This window comes from Pelecanus crispus, chromosome Z (genome assembly GCF_030463565.1).
Source record: "Pelecanus crispus isolate bPelCri1 chromosome Z, bPelCri1.pri, whole genome shotgun sequence".
Lineage (NCBI taxonomy): Eukaryota > Metazoa > Chordata > Aves > Pelecaniformes > Pelecanidae > Pelecanus > Pelecanus crispus.
Window position 1 is genome coordinate 41,812,704 of NC_134676.1, and position 24,809 is coordinate 41,837,512.

Here is a 24,809-nt window from a genome sequence, read left to right on the forward strand (position 1 = left end):
TGTTCATAATGGTGTTCTCCAGTATCATGAGAAAAGTATTTTTGCATTACACCTTTTATGTGGGAAAGTTGTTTATAAAAAGTAAGGAAATAAAAAAACTTACAGGTTAGAAAATTCAGCATGAAGGTGAAAACTTTCAGTGACAAGTGTGTTAAATACGTTCTTGATACTTTTGTGCTTTCCAAATAACAGCATAATTACTATTTTTCTCTAACTCCTCAGTGAAATGACTTTGTACACAATTTTTCTTCCCATCATCAAAATACTTTTGTTGGTTTAAGTTTGCAACCTGCAGATAGGTACTCATTTAGCAATTTATTAATGTGTAGACATTGGCTGTAGGCATTAGTACAAAATAACACTACTGCATTTCATAAGCTCCAGGGCAGTTTTGGTTACTAGTGATCTACTGATTTGCTGAATGGCTAAATTCTGTTTGGCACCAATTTTGTAGGAATAATTTGCTGGAATTGCTGCTTTGGGTTTATGAACTAACACATGAATTTGGATTTACCTTCAAGTGTAATACTTGGTAATGGTGGAAGATAGCTTGAGCATTTTCAATCTTTTCTTATAAGAAGCTGGTAGTAGCATTCATTAATATCAATTACTGTGTTCTTAGAGACACATATATAGAATATGAATTCCTGCAATTTGAGAGAAATCTGGTGAGCCTCCTCATGTTTATCAAAGGTACCTGGTACTCTGTAGGTATCTGGTTTTTATGTATAGATATAGGGTTCCTAGCTTTCCTTGGCCTCTAAAAGCATTAGCACCTTTGCATCCTGAAAGGGGTGCAGACCAGTCAGTTACCAACAGTATTGGTCTGAAGGAATTATTCTGCTCTAATGAGTTTAATCTCATCTCTTTCTGTGTGCAGTTTTCTGACATACTGGTCAAGACATACCTTTGCTGTGTATTCAAGGCACTGAGTATATGCAAAAAAAAGAAAAAATCCAACCCCATAAATTGTTGTCTTTTTTTTTTTTTCTGGGATGAATTGAGACTTCTAATTGCCTTACAGTTATTTTATTACCTTCTATTTGAGGAACATCAGTATCTTGTGAATAACTTGCTTGCTACACAGTTTTATCATTCTCTGATCAAGAATTCAGCAGGTCTGATTTGTTGATAATGTTGTGCAAGAGCAAACAAACAGTTCGCCTTCATTTTTTGATCTCGTGTCTGGGAGCTCATTTGAAATGAATGCTTCTATTAAATGCTCAATATTGTGCCAATGACGTTCATTGCTGCTTTGAGAAGGACTCATCTGAGATCTTTGCAGTCACTGCTTGCTGTTAATTGTAAAACACTGAGGGTCCAGCTAGTTACTAAAACAAAAAAGAAAATACACCCACCAAAACTATGGTAGAGGATAATTCTCAAGATGATTCTAGTTAAAGTATTGTAATACTTGCTCTGCATTACTGATTTCAGTAGTTCCCTCATATGACTGACCTAGCCAACCCTGCTGGTACACTGATGACATCTTTCTGCGGCTGCCTGCATTCACAGATGTTAGTTCTTACAAGCATTTCAAGTTAAACCTCAGTACTAGTTTGGTATCTTTAAACCCCAACAGCAACATTTGGTGAGATTTTTTTGAGAATGTTAATTTGTGCTGCCTTTACAAATGTATTTCTGTTTGATAAAACAGGAATATGTTTGTAAGTGTAGTGTATACTCGTATTCAGTGATTAATTCACAGTGTTGCTGAGGGTCAATGATTTTATTATGGGAGGTTTGTGAACTAGTAGCCCGGTTGTGTTTTTTGAAGAAGAACTTGAGACAGAAACTGTACCTGTATTGGGGGGGGGGGGGGGGGGGAATCAAGCTTTTGGGTGTCCAGCTCTTCTTGGGATTTGAGTATTTGTTTCCCATATGTACTTCAGTGAAATCAGTTATGTTAATTTTTTAAGCATTGTGAAAGGAAAGGTAATTATAATGTCTGGAGCCAAACAGGTTCTTAACAAAATGAGAGAAAATAAGGTTTGTAGCCTCTTTTTCGGGAGGGAAGATGGAGGAAGATGAAAGAGACTATTTGCCGTAGAAATGGTGAGAGATCAGTTGGGATGAGATGTGGGAAGAGTACTAATACGTCACACAGCCATTGTCTTTCAGCTGATGATTTTTTTTTTTTATTATTCTGTCAGATTGTCAAGAAGTTTAGTTCCTCAGCTTGTTCTTTGAAGGTGTTTCGTAGGTCTTCATTGCATAATAGAACTGAGAAGTGAAAGGTGGAATAATTGCTCTGTGGAAAAAAAAAATCTTCCGTTTTTAATTTTTTTTGTGTGTGAAATTGTTCTCATTCATGGTGGTTGCTTGATTTCAGTTATACAGGGACATGCTTGCACACTAGATGAAATAACTTTTGTGTACCTATGATAGTCTGTGAACTTAAAGGGTTCTGTTCTGTGGCTTACTGAGAGCTGTGGGTAGAAGATTCAGCCCTTTTCTAGCTTTGAACGGTTTTGCTATGCAGGCAAACACTGAAGTGTTTGTATCATATAGAATTCTTGGAGGCAAAGGATTAAATTAGTTTCTTATGTAGTAACATGTGACAATTTAGACTTTACACACTGAAAAGCTTTCATAGGTGATCATGGAGCAGATCCCCCTGGAAACCACGCTAAGGCACATGGAAAATAAGGAGGTGATTGGTGGCAGCCAACATGACTTCACCAAGGGCAAATTGTGCCTGACAAATATGGTGGCCTTCTATGACAGGGTTACAATGTTGATGCATAAGTGAAGAGCAACTGATGTCGTCTGCCTGGACTCATGCAAAGCATTTGATGCTCTCCTGCATGACATCCTTGACTCTAAATTGGAGACATATTTGAATTTGATGAGTGGACCACTTGATAGATAAGGAATTGGCTGGATGGTTGCACTCAGAGTGGCAGTCAATGGATCAGTGTCCAAGTGGAGACCAGTGACAAGTGGCGTTCCTCAGGGGCCAGTATTGGAACTGACACTGTTTAACATCTTTGTCAGTGACATGGACAGTGGGATTGAGTGCATCCTCAGGAATTTTGCCGACGACACCAAGCTGTGTGGTGTGGTTGACACGCTGGAGGGATGGCATTCAGAGGGACCTTGACAGCCTTAAGAGGTGGGCCCATGCAAACCTCATGAAGTTCAACGAGGCCAAGTGCAAGGTCCTGCACATGGGTCAGGGCAATCCCAAGCACAAATACAGGCTGAGTGGAGAATGGATTGAGAGCAGCCCTGAGGAGAAGGACTTGGGGGTGTTGGTTGATGAGAAGCTCAACATGACCCAGCAATGTGCGCTTCAGCCCAGAAAGCCTGTTGTATCCTGGGCTGCATCAAAAGAAGTGTAGCCAGCAGGTTGAGGGAGGTGATTATGCCCCTCTACACCTGCAGTACTGCATGCAGCTCTGGGGCCCCCAACATAAGAAGGACATGGACCTGCTTGAGTGAGCCCAGATGAGGGCCACAAAGATGGTAATAGGCTGGAACACCTCTCCTATGAAGAAAGGCTGAGAGAGTTGTGAATTGTTCAGCTTGGAGAAGAGAAGGCTCCTGGGAGACCTTATTGCAGCCTTCCAGTACCTGAAGGAGGCCTACAAGAAAGCTGGAGAGGGACTTTTCACAGGGACATGTAGTGATAGGACAAGGTGTAATGGTTTTAAACTGAAAGAGGGTACATCTAGATTAGGTATAAGGAAGAAATTTTTTACGGTGAGGGTGGTGAGGCACTGGAACAGGTTGCCCAGAGAAGCTGTGGATGCCCCATCCCTGGAAGTGTTGAAGGCCAAGTTGGATGGGAGTTTGTGGAACCTGGTTTAGTTGAAGGTGTCCCTGCCCATGGCAGGGGGGTTGGAACTGGATGATCTTTAAGGTCCCCTCCAACCCAAACCATTCTGTGATTCTGTGACTCTCCTTCTTCCTTCTCCCTTGCTCCTGTACAACTGTGCAAACGAAACTTTGACTGAGGGTAGTCATTAGTTAATTTACTGTGGCTTGTCTTCTGTTAGCAACATAAAATAAAATCATGTGACTGAAGCTGATGTCTTTATGGAACCATAGGTTGATTATGAGGGCTGAGAAACCCTGAACATACTCACACACAATACTTAAACGTAGTATCTCATCTGAACAGATAGGGTGTGGAAAAATGGGTTGAAAGTTTATTACTTTTAGTTTTGCTGCTTTTAGCTTTGCATATAGATTACCTAACAGAATTTACCACTTATGACTCCAAGTCCCTGAATATAAGATACGATATTTCCCTTTGTCATTTGAAGTAGTGTATAACATTACTTCAGATTTGACTTTCAAAAAAAATGGACTAAGTTGAGTCCCTTCTCTGTTGACTGCTGTATTTAGCACTGTACCTGCAGATAGTGTTGTGTGGCAGCAGTCATGTCTACTCAAAATGATCAGAAATTATTTCTGTTAACATGAAATAGAATGTTTCTACTCTTACTCAGTTTTGGGAAGACCAGAAATGGACTAAATATTTGGACACCTCTGTTCTGAAAGGCACTGTATTTGCACTTGTATCTTTTGTAGGTCTTAAGGGTGCCCATACTCATTTTGAAGGATGCCCACTGTCCCTTCTCTTCAGTGTCTAGTTATATTAATGGTATTTTCATGTTTAAAACTTAGGTTTAGAAAATGTAGGTTGTGGAGATTTAGTAAAAAGTCATGGGCCATATGTAGAGAAGACCATTGATTGCAGATGACTAATCAACAGACCAGATAGAGTAGTGTATTAATGTAGCTATCATCTTACTACTACTTGAGGTAAACTGCTTCGTCCTGAAGAACCTATCTCTAATTTTGCATTGTGCTGTATGGATGTATAGTAAATGTACTTCTTGCAGTTAATAGAATACTGATGTTGATTACCACAGTTTGTGAAGCACATGAGGACTCCTACGTATACAATCCTGTATATATAGTTCCTTTGTGTTGTACTTGCTAGTATGAGTGCAGTGCATTTTGCCAGTGCTGCAGGCTTGATGCAAGCTAGGATTTGGGGAAGGGATGCTAAAATATTACATCTTCTCCTTGAAGAACTGTAATTTTTATTATTTTGTATTTTCCCTCAGCATCAAAAAAATCGAAGTATGAGGATGTTATCGACCTCAATATCTGTGCGGATTTATCCTGTTTACGTATCTTTATTAGAGAGAAAAAACATAGAATAGCTGAAATTCACATCGAAGGTAGGAACAAAACTTTAATCACAAAGACACAAAACTTCATAACCGGAATAGTCTCTAGATTTTGTATGGGTTTTTTTGGTTTTGTTTTTGTTTGTTTGTTTGTTTTTTTCTGGTTAAGGTCTGGATAGCCAAGTGATCATGAAGAAAGCAGCAACTGAAGTGACTGCAAAATTAAAGAATATCATTATTGTGGATTCTGATGAGATGGCATTGTACAAAAAGGTATGCATCTGCATGTATCATTGATTTCTGAATGGAATATAGATGCTAAATTGAACTTACTTTGTGGACTCTTTAACTGTGATTTTTTTTTTTTTAAATTTTTATGTATTTGCTGGGAGCATTATTCTCTATAGGCAGACTGATTTTGCCCCCACAGCTGGTGATTGTTAGGCTGACATTGATTTTGTGCAACTGTGATGCCCAGCTGCTCACTATACTCCTTATTTTGTGGACTTTAATGGACAGAATTAGTCAAGCTGAGATGCCAACTGAATATTTTCAGCTCTTTCAAGGGGTTTTCTGTTACTTATTGTTGAGATATTTGAAGTAAAAATGTCTTAGAAGTGTGAGGTACTACATTTTTATTTTGGAATTCAGTTTCTCCAGCATAAGTTTTTACAGTGGAGATACTCTTTTTATTCTTCCTAAGGCTCTTTACATCACAGGAAAAGAAGTCTTCAACTTCAGAATGATATCATATGTGAATGCTACAGATGGCATTGCATATACAAATATGGATGTTGTTGACAATCGTATTTACCTAACTGTTGGGTGTATTCAAGTAGTTTTTGTCAACAAGTTTGTTTCATCTGTTTTGGTAAGTTAAATTTTCCAGATACTGTTCCTTAGCATTCAGATAACATTGTCAGAGCTAGGAAAGGGTAAAGCATCCCATATGGAGTGGTGCCCATTTGTGTAAGAACTCTTATATACTGTTGTAAAAACTTCACTGGTGGTTGGGCTATGTACTTTTCTTCTCCATATGGTTGTTATTGTGGCATGGGTGGCTAAGCAACAATATTTGCTATTATTGTTAGTAATTCTTTTCTTTAAATTACTTGTGGCAGCTTTTAAATATACACATTGTTTGTTGTTTGTAACACTGAAATGTAAGTAATAAACCATGAAAATTAATGCCTTTTCCGTAAATTCTGCTAAGTGAATCTATCTTTTACTCTCCATATGAGTAAATAAAATGTAATTCATAAAAGTCATGTTACAAGGTCATTGCTGTTACCATCCGATTTGCCAAATATTTTATAGAAATTTAATTTTATATATACTTTATCATATTTTGTGTATCTTCAGATGGTTTGCAATTTAAAAAACTATGATTCTTAATGTTTTTGAAGTAGTGTAATGCTTACTAAGATTCCCAAGATCTGTGTTCTTTTCCTAGGCTTTTATAAATAACTTTCAAGCTGCCAAGGAAGCTCTTACTGAGGCAACTGTTCAAGCAGCAGAGAAAGCAGCTACAGGTGTAAAAGAGCTAGCGGAGCGTAGTTCCCGTTTGGCACTAGATATCAATATTAAAGCACCTGTTGTGATAGTTCCACAGTCAGCAATGTCTGCGAATGTCCTGGTGGCTGATCTTGGTCTCATCACTGTGAAGAACCAATTCTTTATCGCTAAAACAAAAGCACGGTATAATCTCCCACCTGTTATTGACTCTATGACAGTGAAATTGAGTGAACTAAAGTTATACAGGTAATGTAATGTCAAGATTTTTTTAAATTCTTGTAATCCTTTTGGGATACTTCAATTGGAGAGCTTTGAGAAGTTGTTATCAAGATAATTAGTTAATGGTTGGTGGTTGACGGATACACTTTTATCTTGAAATATAACAGCAAATTAATAAAGGTTTTGTAAAAGCAATTAAAATGTACGGTTTAGGAGAAATAGCAATCTACGCATCTTTTAACAGAAACAAATGTTTGTTTAGGGAATATTGTGTAGAATAATAGACTTCTGTATCATTCACGACTTTGGGACAGGTAATACCCATTTGTAAATGGCTATTTTGACGGGGTTTTCAAGCTGTACATAGCAGGAAAGATACCAAGTCAGATAGCCGTAAAGAAGAGTTTGAAAATGGGCCTTGATGCAGGGGATGGGGAGAGGGGGAGAGATGGGAAGGGGATTTTGAAACACAGTTGAAGAGTACTGAAGAAAGAAGGAATTGCTGTCCTGTGGAGAGAAGGTAAGAGGTCCTAAGTTGCAAGAAGTTAGTGAGTTGCACGCCTGGTGTGTGATGTGTCTCCTCCCTGCCAAGAAAAGATGTCTAGTTGGGGGGTGTTGTGGTTTAGCCCCAGCCAGCAACTAAGCACCACCCAGCTGCTCGCTCACTCCCCCTACCCTGATGGGATGGGGGAGAGAATTGGAGGAGTAAGAGTGAGAAACACTCCTGGGTTGAGATAAGAATAGTTTAGTAATCAAAATAAAGTAAAATAGTAATTCTAATAATAACAATATAATAACATACAAAGCAAGTGATGCACAATGCAATTGCTGACCACCCACCAACAAATACCCAGACCATTCCCGAGCAGCGATCGCTGCTCCCTGGCCAACTCCCCCCAGTTTCTATACTGAGCATGATGTCATATGGTATGGAATAGCCCTTTGGTCAGTTTGGATCAACTATCCTGGCTGTGCCCCCTCCCAGTTTCTTGTGCACCTGGCAGAGCATGGGAAGCTGAAAAGTCCTTGACTGGCATAAGCAGTACTCAGCAACAACTAAAACATCAGTGTGTTATCAACATTATTCTCAAACTAAATCCAAAACACAGCACTATGCCTGCTACTAGGAAGAAAATTAACTCTATCCCAGCCAAAACCAGGGCAGGGAGTAAGGCTTTAACTAGAGATACTAGGAGTAGTATGAAGACTGTTTTACAGTACTATTCAAAAAGACAGAAATGTGTTTGTTAGAATGTGTAAGTGAAGTATGTGAAGCTGGGAGTATTTTGTTTCTGTTCACAGATCATGCTATGAGCAGGGTTCATTGCAAACTGAAGTACAGTTGCTGCAGCCACTCAATCTGGAAGTAGCTGTTGAACGAAATTTAGCTGCTGCATGGTATAATGAAGTTCCTGATATTGAAATATCTGGCCGACTCAAGCCTATGAATGTAAGCACTCATTTCTGAGCACCTGTTAAAATATCCATGGAAAATGGATTCATTTTTCTGTCCATAAAAGTCTAGGTTCCTTAGGGTATTGTTTGATTTCAAGACATATAGGTAGAGTGGATTTTGTTGTTTCGTAGGGAAAAAGGAAGTGAATAGCTTTCTGTTCTAATCTAAGCTCTGTATTTTATCTGTGATACTGCAGGCAGATTTTGTACTATACATTACTGTTGCTAGATAGAAATGCGTATGCTGTTACGGCTTTCTTTCACCTGTCAGTATCTTTCAGAGAAGGATTGGAAAAAGTTGGGGTTTATCGGTCTGTTCATGAGCAGCATGATCACCTGCTGAACTGATAGCCATGACAAGCCTGAGTATGAGTTAATGCATGTGCTCATTTAAATTTAACATCGAAAAATATAAAGCTTGTCAGTTGTATGAGGAAAGCCAATTTGCCAAATTTTGAAATAGAACTAGTAACCATTACTGTAATGTACCTTGTGACTAAATGCGGACAACAATTTTGGGTGACTGTAAGTCAAACTATATGTGTACAACTTCTAACATTCAATTTCTGAATTGTAGCTTTGTAAAGAAAGTTTGTGGACAAAACCAAAATAATGTGTGAATGACTTCTGATTTCTAGAATTTACTGTAAGGGCTTGTGTGGATTTGAGAAAAACATTGTACTTGGTTCTTTAGTCTCCTAAACAGAGACTCAGATGAGATTAATTTGGTTTATCTGTTTATTTGTAAACTTAGATTTTAGTTACCAAAAGTTTCATGACCTGAGTTGTTCTGAGTTTAATAACAATCTTTTTTTAAGCTAATTCTCAGTCAGGAAGATATTACCACAATATTGAGGACACTAAATGAAAATATAGGTGGAACATCTGGTTCATCAACATCTTTACCAGAACCAAAAGATACGACTAGCCATTGTAGTGATATGCATAGTACTTCACAGCACTCCGCAGGTAATGTTTTCTAAAATTATGTGTGGCCTAGCATTTCTAGGTATTACTGTCAATTTATTATTTCTGTTGGAATTGACTTTATGAAAGGATGCCAGATTCAGTAGTTTTTAACAGTATGCCTCTATTATCTTCATGTTGTGGTTTGAGCTATACCCAACAGTAGTGATAATGAATAGGAGCAACTGGGCCACTCTAGTGAGTTTTGTAGCATGATGTGTTTTGATGTAAGGACTGTCTTGTACTGGCAATAATGCAGTGAGCACCTAAAAGTCTGTCAGCTGGATTTGGTAACATCCCAACTTTGGAAAGTTGCTATGTTACTCTTTTTCCTGTGTACGCTGTTTCTGTTGCTGTTCAGTTTTAGATCTGTTTGTCTTGTCATAATGATGGCATCCCTAAAAGTAGTTCCTGTGCAGTAGGCATCATTGCCCATAAACTGTTCAGCTCACACTAAAAAAAAAGCAAATAAGGTTAGAAAGGAATCTTTTGTTGAACTCTTTTATTAAATGTGAAAAATAGCAAAAACCTGGCAAGGTGAACAAATAAGGATGAAATTAAACTTGTATTCTTTGTAACATTCTTGCACACAGTACCATATAAGATTAAGGGAAGTTCATAGAATCATAGAATTGTTCAGGTTGGAAAAGACCTTTAAGATCATGCAGTCCAGCGATTAACCTAACATTACCAAGTCCACCACTAAACCAGTTAAGGGTCAAGTAATAATTAATTTAATGTTTCCTGGCTTGGTGGCTGGATTATTTTTTAATGAAAGTAAAAACTAGGAATCATTAAGGTTGGAAAGGACCTCTAAGATCATCAGTCCAACCATCAACCCACCACCACCATGCCCACTAAACCATGTCCCAAAATGCTACGTCTGCATGTTTTTTGAACACCTCCAGGGATGGTGACTCCACCACCTCTCTGGGCAGCCTGTTCCAAAGCTTGACTACCCTTTCCGTGAAGAAATTTTTCCTAATATCCAACCTAAACTTCCCCTGATGCAGCTTGAGCCCATTTCCTCTCATCCTATCACTAACTACTTGGGAGGAGAGACCAACACCCCCCTCACTACAACCTCCTTTCAGGTAGTTGTAGAGAGCGACAAGGTCTCCCCTCAGCCTCCTCTTCTCCAGACTAAACAACCCCAGTTCCCTCAGCCGCTCCTCATAAGGCCTGTGCTCCAGACCCTTCACCAGCCTTGTTGCCCTTCTCTGAACACGCTCCAGCACCTCAATGTCTTTCTTGTATTGAGGGGCCCAAAACTGGACACAGTATTTGAGATGTGGCCTCACCAGTACGGAGTACAGGGGGACAGTCACTTCCCTGAAGTTGTGAAGTTGTACATTTATGTCTTAAAGATGGTAAAAATTGCATGTAGAATATTTTGCGGAGTATTTTATTTTCTCAAACATTGTGTGATTTTGCCAAAAGTAATTACAGAGAGCATGATGAATATAGCCTAAGTGTGGATCGATTTACATGTGGAGGAAAAGGGAAGTTTTTGTCTTTATAGTCATTAGGAAGGATATTGGTTTGGTTTGGTTCCTGTGTCGTGTCCCCCCCCGTCCCCCCCCCCCCCCCCCCCCTTTATTTGCAGTCAAGTAATTTTCTTTTTTCTAATTTCTGAAAGGTGTAACTGTTGTGACATCAGCTGTGGTGGAACTGCATTCACCGATGAAAATAAGAACAACACTAAAACTGGACTTCAGATTTGACTCTCTGACTTTGGTATTGTACAGTCCAAATTCAAAACAGGTAAATACAATTTTGGTTATGAAGAGAAAGAAATGGTTTTAAGGTTGTCTAGAGTCCTGGAAATTCTGAACAGGAAAACTTTAATTTATAAGCAGAGAAAGTCATTTCTAGCAATAGTAACAAACATGATGGAAATGCTAACAGCTGTTCTAAGTCACATGGCAAATATTACAGGAATGAGAATAACCAGAGTTAGCACATAATATGTGGCATCTTCTGTGATCTGACTAAAAATTTGCTGAAAACTTACCTTAGTTTAAAATACAGTTTGGGAAGAAAAAAATGCAGAGGGATGCAACCTGTTCTTTAGTTGTGCACACATGCGTGGACACACACACGTGTATAAATAAAATTGTGGAGAGATTTTAAATTCGTATTACAGTATGAATGCATTTTTATTCTTCTTGGTTTAAATTTACAAAACTTGTTAGCAAATTTCTGAGTAAAAGTTTGGTAATATTTTATTGTAAACTTACAGTCTGTTATTTTAGATTTTGAACAATTTTCCAGTATTTGGCTAAACACTATGTAGTCATGAGACAAAACTTAATTTCTTATTTGACGTCTTTGTATATACTATATATTTTTAAACAGCAAACAAACCAAAATTGCATATGACAGTTCTACTTTCTTTTAAACATTGTCACCCTCTCACTAACGTAAGCTGGCTTTAGCAAGCCGGTAGAAGGGTAAAGCTCTGCTTTTTTTTTTTTTTTTCCCCGTTTTCTCTGTTTATTAGTGATTTTTGTTGTCTTTTGAATTACCAGTGGGTTTATTTAATATATTATTATTAAAAATCTTACAGGTTAGAATAAAGCTGTATATCACACCTGTGTATTATTTCCATTACCTATAAGCAAATCTACAAACATATTTTCATTTGATTTAAACAGGTTACAAATTTGGATCAGAGAGATGACCTTTTGAAGCTTGCAGAGTTTAAGTTAGTTTTGATGTCAGCTGCTGTCAAAATGTTATCAGATGGTTCAATGAATGCTTCAGTCAAGCTGGCAAACTGTACATTAGATGATAAAAGACAGTCAATCCAGAAAGCTACACCAAGGTCTGTATTTTGACATAAATTGCTGTTTATTGGAGTTTGACTCCAAAGAGTTTCAAATGTTTCCACTTTAGTATTCTGTTAAAACTACGATTGTTTTGGTATAGGTGGTTCTTAAAGTGCATGCTGCTGTAGGCTTATGTGTCTTACCTGCCTTTTGTTCCACATGTTGTTTATGAGACACCAATATAAATGCTAGAAATAAACTTTAAATATTAAATTAATAAATGCATACAGAAACAATTTCACATTCAGCTTTAATAAACTGCTGGCTAAGTAAGACCAAGAGTTTTTTTTCATGAAGAGTAACAAACTTCAGTAAAATATAATAATTCTGATATGCAAACAAGGAATTGTGGTGGTTTGACTTAAAATTACGAACACCTTTAGTTGTCAGCGTATGGGAGTTAGTTATGTATGTCCAGTTTTGAAGTTTCATAGGATTTATGTTAATGATTTTATCACTCATGTTTTAAAATACTTGGTGCTACTTTTTAAATTCACTCTTGTTAATGTTTTGTAGGTGGAGTGAGAATCTTGAGTGTTTTTCAGTATTTGTGGCTGGGTTTTTTATTGTCTCATTAAATGCCTCCTTAACGGTCTTTCAGGATGGTGGAAATGAAACATGGATTTGAAAAGAAAGTCATGGTGGATATAAGCTATAAGCAGGGGAGAGATGGCACTGTTCTTGATGTGATTGTTCAAGAGATATACCTTTGCGCAAGCATGGAGTTTCTACTTACTGTTGCGGATATATTCCTAAAGGCTAATGCGGAAAGTGCTGCTGCACAGAGAAGCCTCAAACAGTCATTACCTTTAAAGGAGCAAGGTATGTACTGGAAATATTTAAAGATTTTTATTTAAATATCCATTTAATTATGGTATTATAATACTATTTTAAAAATTACAATACTCCTTTTATGCTATTTGCTGTGTTTGTGTATATAGAACAGCTTCTTTTAACCATTGATGTTTCTTTCTCTGCATCATGGAAATTGGTTCATGTCTCTTGGTTTTTATTTCCAAATGAAGCTTTGTCTTACCAGGCAAAGGAAATACCTAAAAATGTATGTCTAAAATAAAATGGGAAAGGACAATTACAGCTGGCACTCTCTAGGTTTGTTTGGCTATCTTTGCAGTCTCAACAAAGTTTATAATGATGATTATCACCACCAACATAATTTTCATCCTTCCTGAGAATGATGGAGCATATTATATTAAGCTTAAATATGAATTCAGCCTGCCAGATATTGCTGCCTAGAAATGTTGTCATTTTACTTGTCTGCTGATGCATGTTTCTCCCTACATTAGGAAGCAGGCTTTTAGCTTGAGAGCCCAATTTGGTCTTTGTAGTGCAGGACCCTATACTTGATATCAGAAATTAGTCCATTAAAACATCATAGCAGGAAATGGGCTATTTATGCTTCCAGGCATCAGGTAGTTCACATCAGGTCTGCAAAGCAAGTCCCTTCTTTTGTTTTTGTTTTCCTGTACCCTAAATATCTTGGTTGTGTCCACCTCAGCTAGGCCTGCTGTGTTTATTTAGTACATGAACAAAATATAAACTAATGAGGAAGTCATACATAGAAGTATATTGGTACTGCAAATGGTTACATCAAGCACTAGTAAATGCTGCATTATTGTCCTATAGAAAAATGTGTGTTTTGCTGCTCCAGAGAACAGAAAATGTGTCCAGCATTTTCATAAGACCCTATCATAGCTGGCTGATGTAGATATTTAGTGAGGCTGATACATTTGCTAGTGTCAGAGGTAATAACGGTGGTGATACTATTACCCTTTCCATTTTGACAAAGAAGCTTTGTGGAATCTTTTGTTTTATCTGAAGGTAATTAGAGCTTTAATGGTTTTGTATCTCCTGTGAAGAGCCTAGAAATAAGTTGGTTTCAGGCATCTACAGATTTCTGACACCAGTTATGCTAGATCTTATCACTGAATCTTTAAAACTTCTTTGTAAGTCCTGAGAGATGTAAATAATGACAATTTAATCTTTGAACAATTCATCTGATTTAATTTGTATTTTTGAAGCACCTGTGCAGCCTGTGTCTACAATGGAAATGAACATTGTTGTTAAAAATCCAGAGATTGTGTTTGTGGCCGATTTAACAAGAAGTGATGCTCCTGCATTGGTGGTTACAACACAGTGTGAGGTCTTCATTAAAAATAGCCCTGAAAGGTATAGCATGACAGCTGCTGTTAAAGAGATACAAATGAAAGCATGCCCATTTCTTCCAGAAGAAAGGAAAGGGAACATTACTACGGTGAGTTTGCAAACATCCAGTTTGTTCTTAAAAGGTGGTATGTAACTTATACTACTAGAATGTAAGTTATTGCTGAAGCTTTCATCATTAGAATCAAGCCTGCCGAGCCCCTTTGGAGGCAGCCGGGTCTGTGTGTGTCTGAGGCAGAGCCTTAGCCCTGGTGGAAGCAAAACTCAGGATTGAAGCCTACTGAACTGGGTAGACGTGGCACTTTGGGACGTGGTTTAGTGGGCATGGTGGTGGTGGGTTGATGGTTGGACTGATGATCTTAGAAGTCCTTTCCAACCTTAATGATTCCTAGTTTTTACTTTCATTAAAAAATAATCCAGCCACCAAGCCAGGAAACATTAAATTAATTATTACTTGACCCTTAATTGGTTTAGTGGTGGACTTGGTAGTATTAGGTTAATGGTTGGACTGGATGATTTTAAAGGTCTTTTCCAACCTAAATGATTCTATGATTCTATTCTGTATTACAGACATATGAGTAAAATTTTGTGGGTAACTTATTTTGTGGATTTTATTCTGTTTTGTCTGATATGCTAAAACCATCATCTTGATCTGTGGCTTTGAGGTCTGCTTTGTGTGACAAGCTAAAATTAAAAGCCCCGAGGATTAAAATGTTAATAATCTCTTATATCCCATGTAAGCCAAATAAATAGAATTTTATGATTGTACAGTATTTCAAATGCAATGTAGTAAATTTGGAATACTTTCAGTTTTAAACTTTGCATTAAATAGCTATGTAAGTGAATAACAAGGGGTCACACAGAGATGGGAAGTATGTGTTATGAAATAGATCAGTTAGGGTATGCTGTTCATAAATTCCTTTGTGTTAAGGTCCATAGATCCATTATGTCTGTGTATATTTTGGCAACAGTCAGACTTGTTAGTTATTGGCCTGGTGGGAATGCATTGACTCCTGGAGCTTCTTGCAGCTTTTCTGCCTCTACAGCAGACTATACCTCAGTTAACTCTGTAATGATATTGTTGTATCAGAGAAAAAATTCAATTTTACAGTATATCCAACTGTTACATGTGTCTGCAGATCACAGATGAATTTTGAAGAATGAGCCTTTTCAGCTCTTCATTAATGCCTGCTTACTTTGTGGAGCTACATAGGAAAGACTAAAGCTATAAGCACAAAGGGCTGGGACTCCCACCACAACACAATGCAAAGTTGCTTGACTTCCATTTCCATAGCTGGCAAATGTGACACAAATGTGGCTAGCTTTGCAGAAAGCAATTAGAAGGCTTCACACCAAGCATTCCCTCTTACAGGAATGTCTTCTGCCAGAATCTTTTATCTCAGACTATAGAAACAGAGGAAAAGACCTGTATCTGACAGGATGCTTGTACTATAAAGAGGGAAGAAATTTCAGAGGACCTTAGTTTTGGTGCTTAAAACAGTACCTTCTTTGAAAGATTCAGAAAGTTCTCGAGAGAGTAGTAGAGGACAAAAAAGAAGACGTTCTCTGCAGGTAGCAGCATAACTGCCCATTTTGAAAACATGTACGTAAGGAAATCTCTGAACCCATGTTTTCTATAAACAATATGATTTCAGTCTGGGAAAACAATCAGAGAAATAGAGATTCAGATGACATTCTGTGGCCACCTTCAGTCAAGAAAGAATACGTATGTTATGAGGTTATATGAAGATTACAAGATTTCTGAAGGCTGATATTGATGTGAAGATTTTGTATTGTCTAAACCTTGGGGACGCTAGTGATGGATGAATTCATCCTCCTGATGAATAGGTTTCCCCAGATACCCAGGTAATGAGCCTCTGGATTTAGAGTAGCACAAGTGATGAGGTTCTTTCTGTACATTTCTCACATGTACCTTGGTCTAAAGAAGAATATGTTGGTTTTTTTTTTATTCCTGGCTGTAACACAGGAGAAGAAAAAAAAAATAATTTGAGCAGCGGAGGGTAAAATAGTAATATGGACAAAAATTTCTGTTAGATGAAGCTTACTTGGGAAGAGTGTGGTAAAACTGATTCTGAGTCTTTCTGTACCCCCAGCATCTGATTTAGATATGGACAGAGATGTCAGGAAAGATTGCAAAATCAATATGGTTTGAAATTACTGTTTTTGAAAGACTTATCTTATCATGTAGGGACTGGAGAGCAAATTTTCCTGTCAATACAGTGTCAGTAGAGTCTAACTACATCCGAGTGCTTTATTAATCACATAGCACTATGATACTGTTCATAGTACCTTAGATTTGGTTTTGGTAAACCTTGGCAAGTGGGAGTATGCAAGGACTGATTGTAAAATAAAGCTGCAACTGAGTGATTCAAACAGTGATGATTTTATTCAGGAAGACTGTAACTGTTGTTGCTGTGTTGCTCTTCACCTAAAAATCTGGCTCTCCTCAAAAGTCACAGGCATGATGATGAGGTGTATTTGAAGACATCTGCAGACTTTACCTAAAGAATGGAGTTACTGAAGTGTAATGCATTTTACTGTAGCTGACATTTGAATCTTTAATGATTGAGAATGGCTGAGGTGATGCTTCTGCACATTATTAGTGTTCAGATTACTCTTCATTTTGAAGAACTAAATAGTGGTAACTTTTCCTTGATGTGTAGTATTTAAAAGTATATATTTTTATCTATTTAACCTATGTTTTTACTCTTTCGTATAGGTATTACAGCCTTGTGACTTCTTCTTTGAAATGAAACAGTCAGGTACTAATCCACAGGCAGCTGATCTAACGATTAAATCTCTAACAATAAAAGTAGGTAGACTTTTATTGTGTTTTTAGTTCTCTACTACTTCCTGTTCAGAAGGCTTTGAAGTTGCTTGTGAGATATGTTTCTTAAAAAAAATAAAATCAGGAATGACTGAATTGGGGAACTGTTTCTGTTCTTCATCAGGTCACCTACCTGTGCAGTATGTGAAAATAAACAAAATTGAAAATTAACGATTGTGTCACAGTACTTTGGTTTTGTAATCTGTGTTTTACAAAATGGCCTGATGTGCAGAGATAAGTTTTGAAGTGTTCAGATAGTGTTGGATGATGTAGTTTAGAAAGCTCCCATCTGAAGGAAAGACAGGGATTGAAAATCTGAATAGGCTGAACTGTAGCGTGTGGAAGGGAATGAGTTTTCAAACATAAGAGCCCTGTGGAGAACAGAAGTGTGTTGTTAGTGTATCATATTCATTATAATTTTGTGTCTTAAAGTAGCTGACTGTTTCCTATACTAGCTTCTCATTTCCAATTATTCCAACTTCTTATTTGTAGGTTTCACCAATAATCATAAACACAGTAATTACTATTACATCAGCCCTTTATCAAACTGCAGAAACAACAGAAGAGGTTAGTCAAATTCCTCCAGACTTGTGGAATAAGAAAGATATAAAAAATCTAAAAATGTGGTTTCTTGAGGAGTCAAATGAAAATGAAGACACAAGTCCAACCGCTGAACTGGTTCCCACAGGAGAGTCATTGAAAATGAATATAGAATCTGTTTTTCTAACACTTGAAGCTGGGGTTGGGCACCGAACTGTACCAATGCTTTTAGCCAAGTCCTCATTTCTTGGAGAAGTCAAAAACTGGAGTACTCTCATCAACCTACGTTCTCGTCTTGAGCTAGAGGTGAGAAGTCCTACCTAAGAAAGAAAACTTTTCTTAAGATAGTAAACATGTTACATTATTTAGACAATAAAGGAAAAATAATCCATATTTTTGATGGCTAAACTCCTGCAGACACGTGTTGAGGAAGCAGGACAGGAATGAGGTGTTAATGTTAAAATGAAAATCTAATGTATTAGATGCAATGCATTAATGGCAGTAATTGGTCTCATACAATTTCACATTTACACGCTATACAAGTTCCCAAAGACCTGTTGTATCAAAATTAACTTCTGGAGTAGCAACTGGCTAAAACTCTTTGACAATCTTAGTTTAAGATTACAGTAGAATATATTAATGTGTCATTTCTGTAAAATACAATGTGGTACCAGTATTGCACATAAAACTTCTAAAATGGCTCATACTTGGAAATTAGTGACACAAAATTCAGTGGTTGTTGTAGGTAGATTCTTCCTATAAATAAATGCTTTAGACTTCCAGTGCCTACAGTTTAAATCAAAGCTATATTTTAAGTGGCACACCTTATACCACTTATTTGGAAGTGGGTCTTTGCAGTAGAGACTTAGCTGTGTCATTTATTTCTCTAATGCATTTGCTTCATCATATGGTGGGAGCTGATGGTGCAGTCTGACTATAAATCTTCTATATTACCAAAGTAATTAATATACTTGTAAGTCAGAATTCTAAGTCTTTTAAAATCTGTAGAGCTTTCATTGATTTAACAGTTGTATGTAACTTCCTAATTGACTTCTGCATTTCAATAGGTACACTATTTTAATGAGATGTTTGGGGTGTGGGAACCTTTGCTTGAACCACTAGAAATTGAGAAGACTGATTTATTCAAACCATGGATCCTTGACATCAAGGTATATTTTCCAAAGCTGAACACGAATCTTCCATTTCAATACCTTAGAAAAAACAAATTCTCTGCACCTCTCATTGCTGAGACTAATCTAACAATTTTGTTCCTTCTTGGTTACTGAGACTTTTTTTTCCCAATTAGTCAATGAAACCAGCTCTTGCACAAGTGAAGATCCAGACTCACAGATCTTTTAAATAATACTGTCTTTCAGGTGGCAAGAAGATTTGATTCCAGTTGCACTAGATAATCATAATGGCTTTATATCAGCTTCTCTACAGTTAGGTCATATGCTAATGATGCATTCAATGACTTTGGAAACATGGAATACCACTCGTCTTGTTCCACAGGAGTATCTGTAGCAGAAATGTATTGGAAAAAATTACATGTGTTATGGACTGGCACAAAGTGCGCTGTGGGAATAGTGCTCTTACCACTTAAGTTCTGTGTTTCATGAGGAAATAGTCTAGATTCTAATCTCAAAGTAGATAAGCATTTATCTAAGGAAGGGAGATACATTCCCCTCCCTCGTCTTCCACCCTTCTATCTTAACTTTTATTGCATTTTTTCTGATCTTTTTTTCAAAAATTTTCAAGTATTTTTAGCCTGAGAGGTTGCTTAGAATGGAAAAACCACCCTGTTCCTAGGACTGTTGTTATCAAACAACTTTCTATAGTAGTGGCCTCAGAAGGGTTAAGATTATGAACTGAGATATTGCAATTAAGAAATTGCTATTAAAAATATTCCTAAGAGTTCTCCAGAAACAGATGAGCCCTAATGGAGGAGAAGGGTAGAAGGCAGTGAGTGAAACCTTGTGTCTTCTTTCCCAGATTTGAAATACAACATTTGGAAATACATAATTTCCAGAAATGTTGAAGGCCAAGGAAATGTATTGTATGTGATTTTTATTTTTTTTCCTTCAAACATATGAAAACATACAAAATAAGTATTTGGTTTGGAAACATATAAAAACTAAAATTGGGGTAACTGTCTCAAGAATAGGAAATCAATTATGTATAATAGTTTTTACACAGTGTTATTAGTTGTGTTAAGATCAATGTTTTCACATGTCACTGGATATGTTAATAGTTAGTATATAAGTGTATGTTCTTTATTTTTGAATAATCATAAATTTAGCTATTGTTGGGATTTCATTGACTTCTGAAATACATTGTTTGCCTCATGCCTTCTTTATTATCTCCATCTTTTGTTTTCATTTGAGAATAAAAACATAAACAAAAAAAGGAAAACCATGGCAGGACATAGAAGTGGGAAAGGGAGAGAAAAGGAGTGTGAGGTGAAACTTGCTTCTGCAGAAGGAGTGGTCAGATAAGACTTCTTTTAAAATCTCCTTTCAGATGAAGAAGAAGGCTAAAAAAGCATTGGTTGAATCAGATGCAGAAGAAGAAAACTATAAAGTTCCAGAATATAAAACAGTAATAAATGTTTCCTCAAAAGACCAGCTGAACATTACACTATCCAAATGTGGGCTACAAATGTTGAGTAATTTAGGCACGGTAAGAAAGATTACTTAACTATGTAGTGTCAGAATTGCTAAATGAATATTTGCACAGATTGTCTTGATGAAGTCTTATTCAATATGTTTGTGTTTTGTATCTATACTTTGCTTTCTAGGCATTTGCTGAAGCAGCTAGTCAAACTTCAGACATCTTCAAAAAAGACCGAGCACCATTTGTAATAATAAATTCTTTAGGACTTCCCATCACTGTCTCGCCTAGTGATTCCTTTAGTGTCCTTAATGTTGAATTTGGAGCAAAAATGTTTCATTTAAGAGATGGAGAGAATTTAAATATGGAATTTGTCAGAACTAAAAATGAGAGTGACCAGTTCACAGCAATGACAACTCTGAGTAGCAAGAGGTTTTACATTCAGATCTGTAAGTTTCAAAGTTCATACATCTTCTGTTTTTGTAACTACCGCACGACGCATAATACTGCATTGTGTACTGGTCAATAAGTATTGGGGGCTACATAACATGAAGGAAGTGTTTCTTTGGGTTCTAGATGCATGGCAGGATTTGAAATTGTGCTTCAGTCTTCTCAGCTATAAGTTACATGTATCATGCTTGTTAATTTTTGTAGCATAAATTTTCTACTATGATAAATTATTTAGGTAACTAATCTTTATTTCATTATTTTACTGCAATTAAATGTTTTTGCTTGTTTTCACACATTAATGCAGAATTATGCCACCCAAAATAAGTTGTTTGAGTTTTTTTTCAGGATTCTGAGGCCTGTATGTATGTTCATAGAAGAAGTTATTCTTAAGGGGGATGTTCTTAAGAAAAGATTGTTTTAAATAATTTAAAGTAAAACACGGTTAAGGCTAACAGTCAAATTTAGCTATTTTTAATGGCTTATGTGTCAACAATTTAAACTGATATATTGTTATAATTGACAGTTTTTCAAAACTGATTTTTCAAACTCGTGTGGACCATATGATTTATTAGTTGAATTGTTTTTGCAATATATATGAGCTGTACTTTGTTAATAAGCCATTACATCTTGTAAACATTTGTCTTTAGGCACTAATTTTATTTGCAGTGGCAAAACCTGCTTAAATATTTAGTGATGGACTCATTTACTCTTTTTCCTGTGGCAAAAAAAGAATCTTTGCTGTTTCTTTAGTAACACTGCAAGATTGTCACATTAAAAGTGGTGGTTGTACTTTTTCATCTGCTTTTTTTTTTTTTTTTAATAGATTGAATGATACAGAAAATTCTATTGAATGCACATTTCTGCCTTCCAAATGTATCTTCATGCTCCTTTTGAGTCTTTCATTTCTCATCTTGTAAATTCTAGGTCCACATAATCATTCCACTGTGGAAAAGATTCCATTGACAAAAGTAGGTCGATGCATTTACAGTGTGAGACATGAGGAATCAGGTGTTGAAAGGTCCATTGTCTGCCAAATTGATACTGTTGAAGGAAGCAAGATGATAACTATACGTTCTCCTATTCAGGTTGTTATATTTTCATACATTATAATTTCATTATTATTTCAACTTTGTAATGAATGAAGATGATCCTGTAGTCTTTAAATAAACATTTTAAAAAACATATTTTAAAAACTTACCTGAAGAATTCATATAACTTTGCTGCTGTGTACTATAAGGTAGTTTAGAAGAGATTTTTAAAGAATAAAATCTTTTTAAAAGTGTCAAAGACAGGGGGTGGGGTGGCAGCTGAAATGAACCAGATTTTTAGATCAGGATAATTCATCAATAATGCTTTCTAATACTAGCTCTAATTTCAGTATTGTTGAACTATTTGCTTTGTGTGAAATGATCCAGCATCTCTTAACCTTACCTTGGTTCTGCAAGGCTATCCTTCTGTTGGATTATTTCTTTTTCTTCATCCTGTACCATTGATACATGAATTTCAAATCTAGTACCAAGTCAGCTGAAGAATGAGCTCTTTGAGCATATATCTTTTTTGATTGAATGGTATTTTTGATAGACATTATATAGTTTACAAGTACAGGGATGGTCCAGATCTTAGTGTTCTGTAGTGATAGTGTCCCTGTTACATTTCACCTGCTGGTTTGTGAGTTGGTTAATAAACAGATTTACTGTTTTGTTCTTCCCTAAATTAAATTTTAATTTTTTTTCCAATACTAATAATGCCATTAAATTAACCCTGAAATAAAAAAAAAAGTTTGCAAAGAACAAGAGAACTATTTACCCCACAAATATATATATATTTAAAAAAAAAGAAAAGGGCGTTGATGGTTTAACCTTAAAAATAAATATTTTACTTCCCTTGTGTTTTCTGCCATACGGATTTTGACCCATACATCCTTGTATCTGTTATATTTTTTAGGAGAAAGTTTCTTTGGAAATTTATTATATAGTTCAGATTTACTTGTCTTTGGTTTTACAGGGCTTTGTTTGAATTTTACAGCTAATGTATTAATTTCATAATGAAAATATAGCATTAAACTGCACAACCAAATAATTTAAGGAGATTTGCTGGTATTAGAGACAGTTATTTTGAAATACCTGACCTTGAATGGTAAATGGGTAGGATGAACAATGAGAGAGTTCTGTGCTCTGTTAGGCTCAAAACACGTTATCTTTCCGGTTTTTCCTAATGTATGTTGTGGATTTTTATTTCATATAGATAAGGAATCATTTTTCAATCCCATTAAATATTTTTGAGGAAGGAAGATGTTTAGGGACTGCTTCACCAGAAAACGAATTCAACATACCATTGTCGTCTTACAGGTACTTTATTGCAGTGTTCTTTTATTGTGGAATATGTTTATATATTGTTGATTATTGTATCAATACAATTATGCTAAATTTTTTTTTTTCCCCTTGCTACTTAATACCATAATTAATGCAGTGCTATCATTGTTGGGTAGGATCTTCTCAGAGCAGCTAGTCTGACTTAGACAGAATACTGGTTTATTCTGGAATTGGAAGTCTTTTGAAATCCATTTTACTGAACAACTTAAATTGCCTAAGTTACTTTAAGAATCCAAGTGAATCCAAGCCCAGGTGCTTCTGGAACACAGTGATTGTTATCCACACACTACAGACTTCTTTTCTTAATGAAGGGATGTCTAGTGATGTATTACAGCTTTTTTTTTCTTTTTTTTAAAGACTTTTTTTGAGTTTTAGACAACAAAGTTTGCTTTGATTTTTTGTTATGATTACAGAGACTTTCTCCTTCTGTTTTCCCCCAGACACTCTCCCTATTTTTTTTTAAATGACAGCTGAGTATCTTTTTCATTAAATAAGTTACACTTTACTGTAGATAATGTAAGTTCATTAATATTTCTAACTATCTGTATTATATTTAATAAGGTGTAGTGACATTCTGATTCATTGCACAGATACATGGGTGAGTTCCACTAGGCAGTCAGAAAATGTTTACTAAAAAAAAAAATTTCAGTCAAGGAGCAGCTGATTGGATTAAAGCAGTTGCCTTACAAAAGCTATGTGTGTAAATAATCCATAAACTTGATGCCTTATGTGACTGGAAAGAAGGGCACTTTCTGCAGATCTGTCATAGGAGTTGTTTATCCAGACCTTTTGCTTGGAACAGGAATGTAGCAGTACTTGTAGGGGAATTCAGTAGCCTCTTCATAAGAATCTCCAACAGTCCCTTCTTTGTAAGGGAAGTATGTAGAGGTATGGAACAAAAAACCCCAACTGGTACAATTCCCTGAACTTTGGGATCCAGACCATCTTTTCCTTCCTCCTTTAAGCAAGGTAAAGGCAGGCAATTAATTACTGTCAGAAATCTTCCGAAATCCAAATAATACTAGAATGTTAGTGTTGCATAGTACTTTTTCATAATTGAAAAATTAAATCTTGTCTTCAGTGTTTAAAAAAGGTTTTAATTTACAGATCCATACTGAGTTTGCAACCGCTAGCCAATGAAAATGGAGTGCATGGAGAATACGATATGTGTGAAGGAATTACATTTGATGAAATTATGAAAAATGTTGACAGTTTATTACAAAGGAAGTGCCAGTCTGTGAGGTCAACTAACCACTCACTTATCATCAATATTGTTCCTGTAAAAGACACATTGACATCTTCATTATGTGCGGAAGATCAATGGGATTTTCCCTATGTCGTTCATTTATGGCCTTCTGTTCTTCTCCGCAATCTTCTTCCTTATCAGATAACTTATTCTGTAGAGGTAATTCTTTAATGTTTGAATTTTTTGTGATATTTCCCACCTATGCTATGAAAGCTGACCAGCTGGTTGGAATATGTTTATAAATGAATATTAAAAGAAAGGGCTTCTAATAGAGTCTATGTGAGGCAAGTTTACAGATCTTGTAAGGGCAAGTCTGTATCTACAGAAATCAAACAGTACCAGAATATGACAAGTGGTGGTATTAATCATTAGTAATAAGTCATACTTTAGGTACACATGCAAAGCAAAACTTACATTGTAGAAGTTTAG

General features: G+C 36.3%; 1 protein-coding gene across 6 annotated transcripts in view; it reads left to right on the forward strand.

Moving 5' to 3' along the window:
- The window catches only part of VPS13A (vacuolar protein sorting 13 homolog A), a 108,794-nt gene that overhangs the window by 42,902 nt on the left and 41,083 nt on the right, over nucleotides 1-24,809 (forward strand). For all 6 annotated transcript variants that reach the window (XM_075726383.1, XM_075726384.1, XM_075726385.1 and 3 more), the window contains exons 30-47: nucleotides 5,082-5,198; nucleotides 5,317-5,420; nucleotides 5,851-6,018; nucleotides 6,601-6,908; nucleotides 8,184-8,331; nucleotides 9,155-9,305; nucleotides 10,942-11,066; nucleotides 11,960-12,129; nucleotides 12,735-12,955; nucleotides 14,173-14,405; nucleotides 17,055-17,147; nucleotides 17,655-18,008; nucleotides 18,770-18,871; nucleotides 20,223-20,381; nucleotides 20,500-20,761; nucleotides 21,687-21,847; nucleotides 23,007-23,110; nucleotides 24,242-24,539. In XM_075726383.1, coding sequence (XP_075582498.1) covers nucleotides 5,082-5,198; nucleotides 5,317-5,420; nucleotides 5,851-6,018; nucleotides 6,601-6,908; nucleotides 8,184-8,331; nucleotides 9,155-9,305; nucleotides 10,942-11,066; nucleotides 11,960-12,129; nucleotides 12,735-12,955; nucleotides 14,173-14,405; nucleotides 17,055-17,147; nucleotides 17,655-18,008; nucleotides 18,770-18,871; nucleotides 20,223-20,381; nucleotides 20,500-20,761; nucleotides 21,687-21,847; nucleotides 23,007-23,110; nucleotides 24,242-24,539 — 3,278 coding nt within the window. The remainder of the gene's footprint in view (nucleotides 1-5,081; nucleotides 5,199-5,316; nucleotides 5,421-5,850; nucleotides 6,019-6,600; nucleotides 6,909-8,183; nucleotides 8,332-9,154; nucleotides 9,306-10,941; nucleotides 11,067-11,959; nucleotides 12,130-12,734; nucleotides 12,956-14,172; nucleotides 14,406-17,054; nucleotides 17,148-17,654; nucleotides 18,009-18,769; nucleotides 18,872-20,222; nucleotides 20,382-20,499; nucleotides 20,762-21,686; nucleotides 21,848-23,006; nucleotides 23,111-24,241; nucleotides 24,540-24,809) is intronic.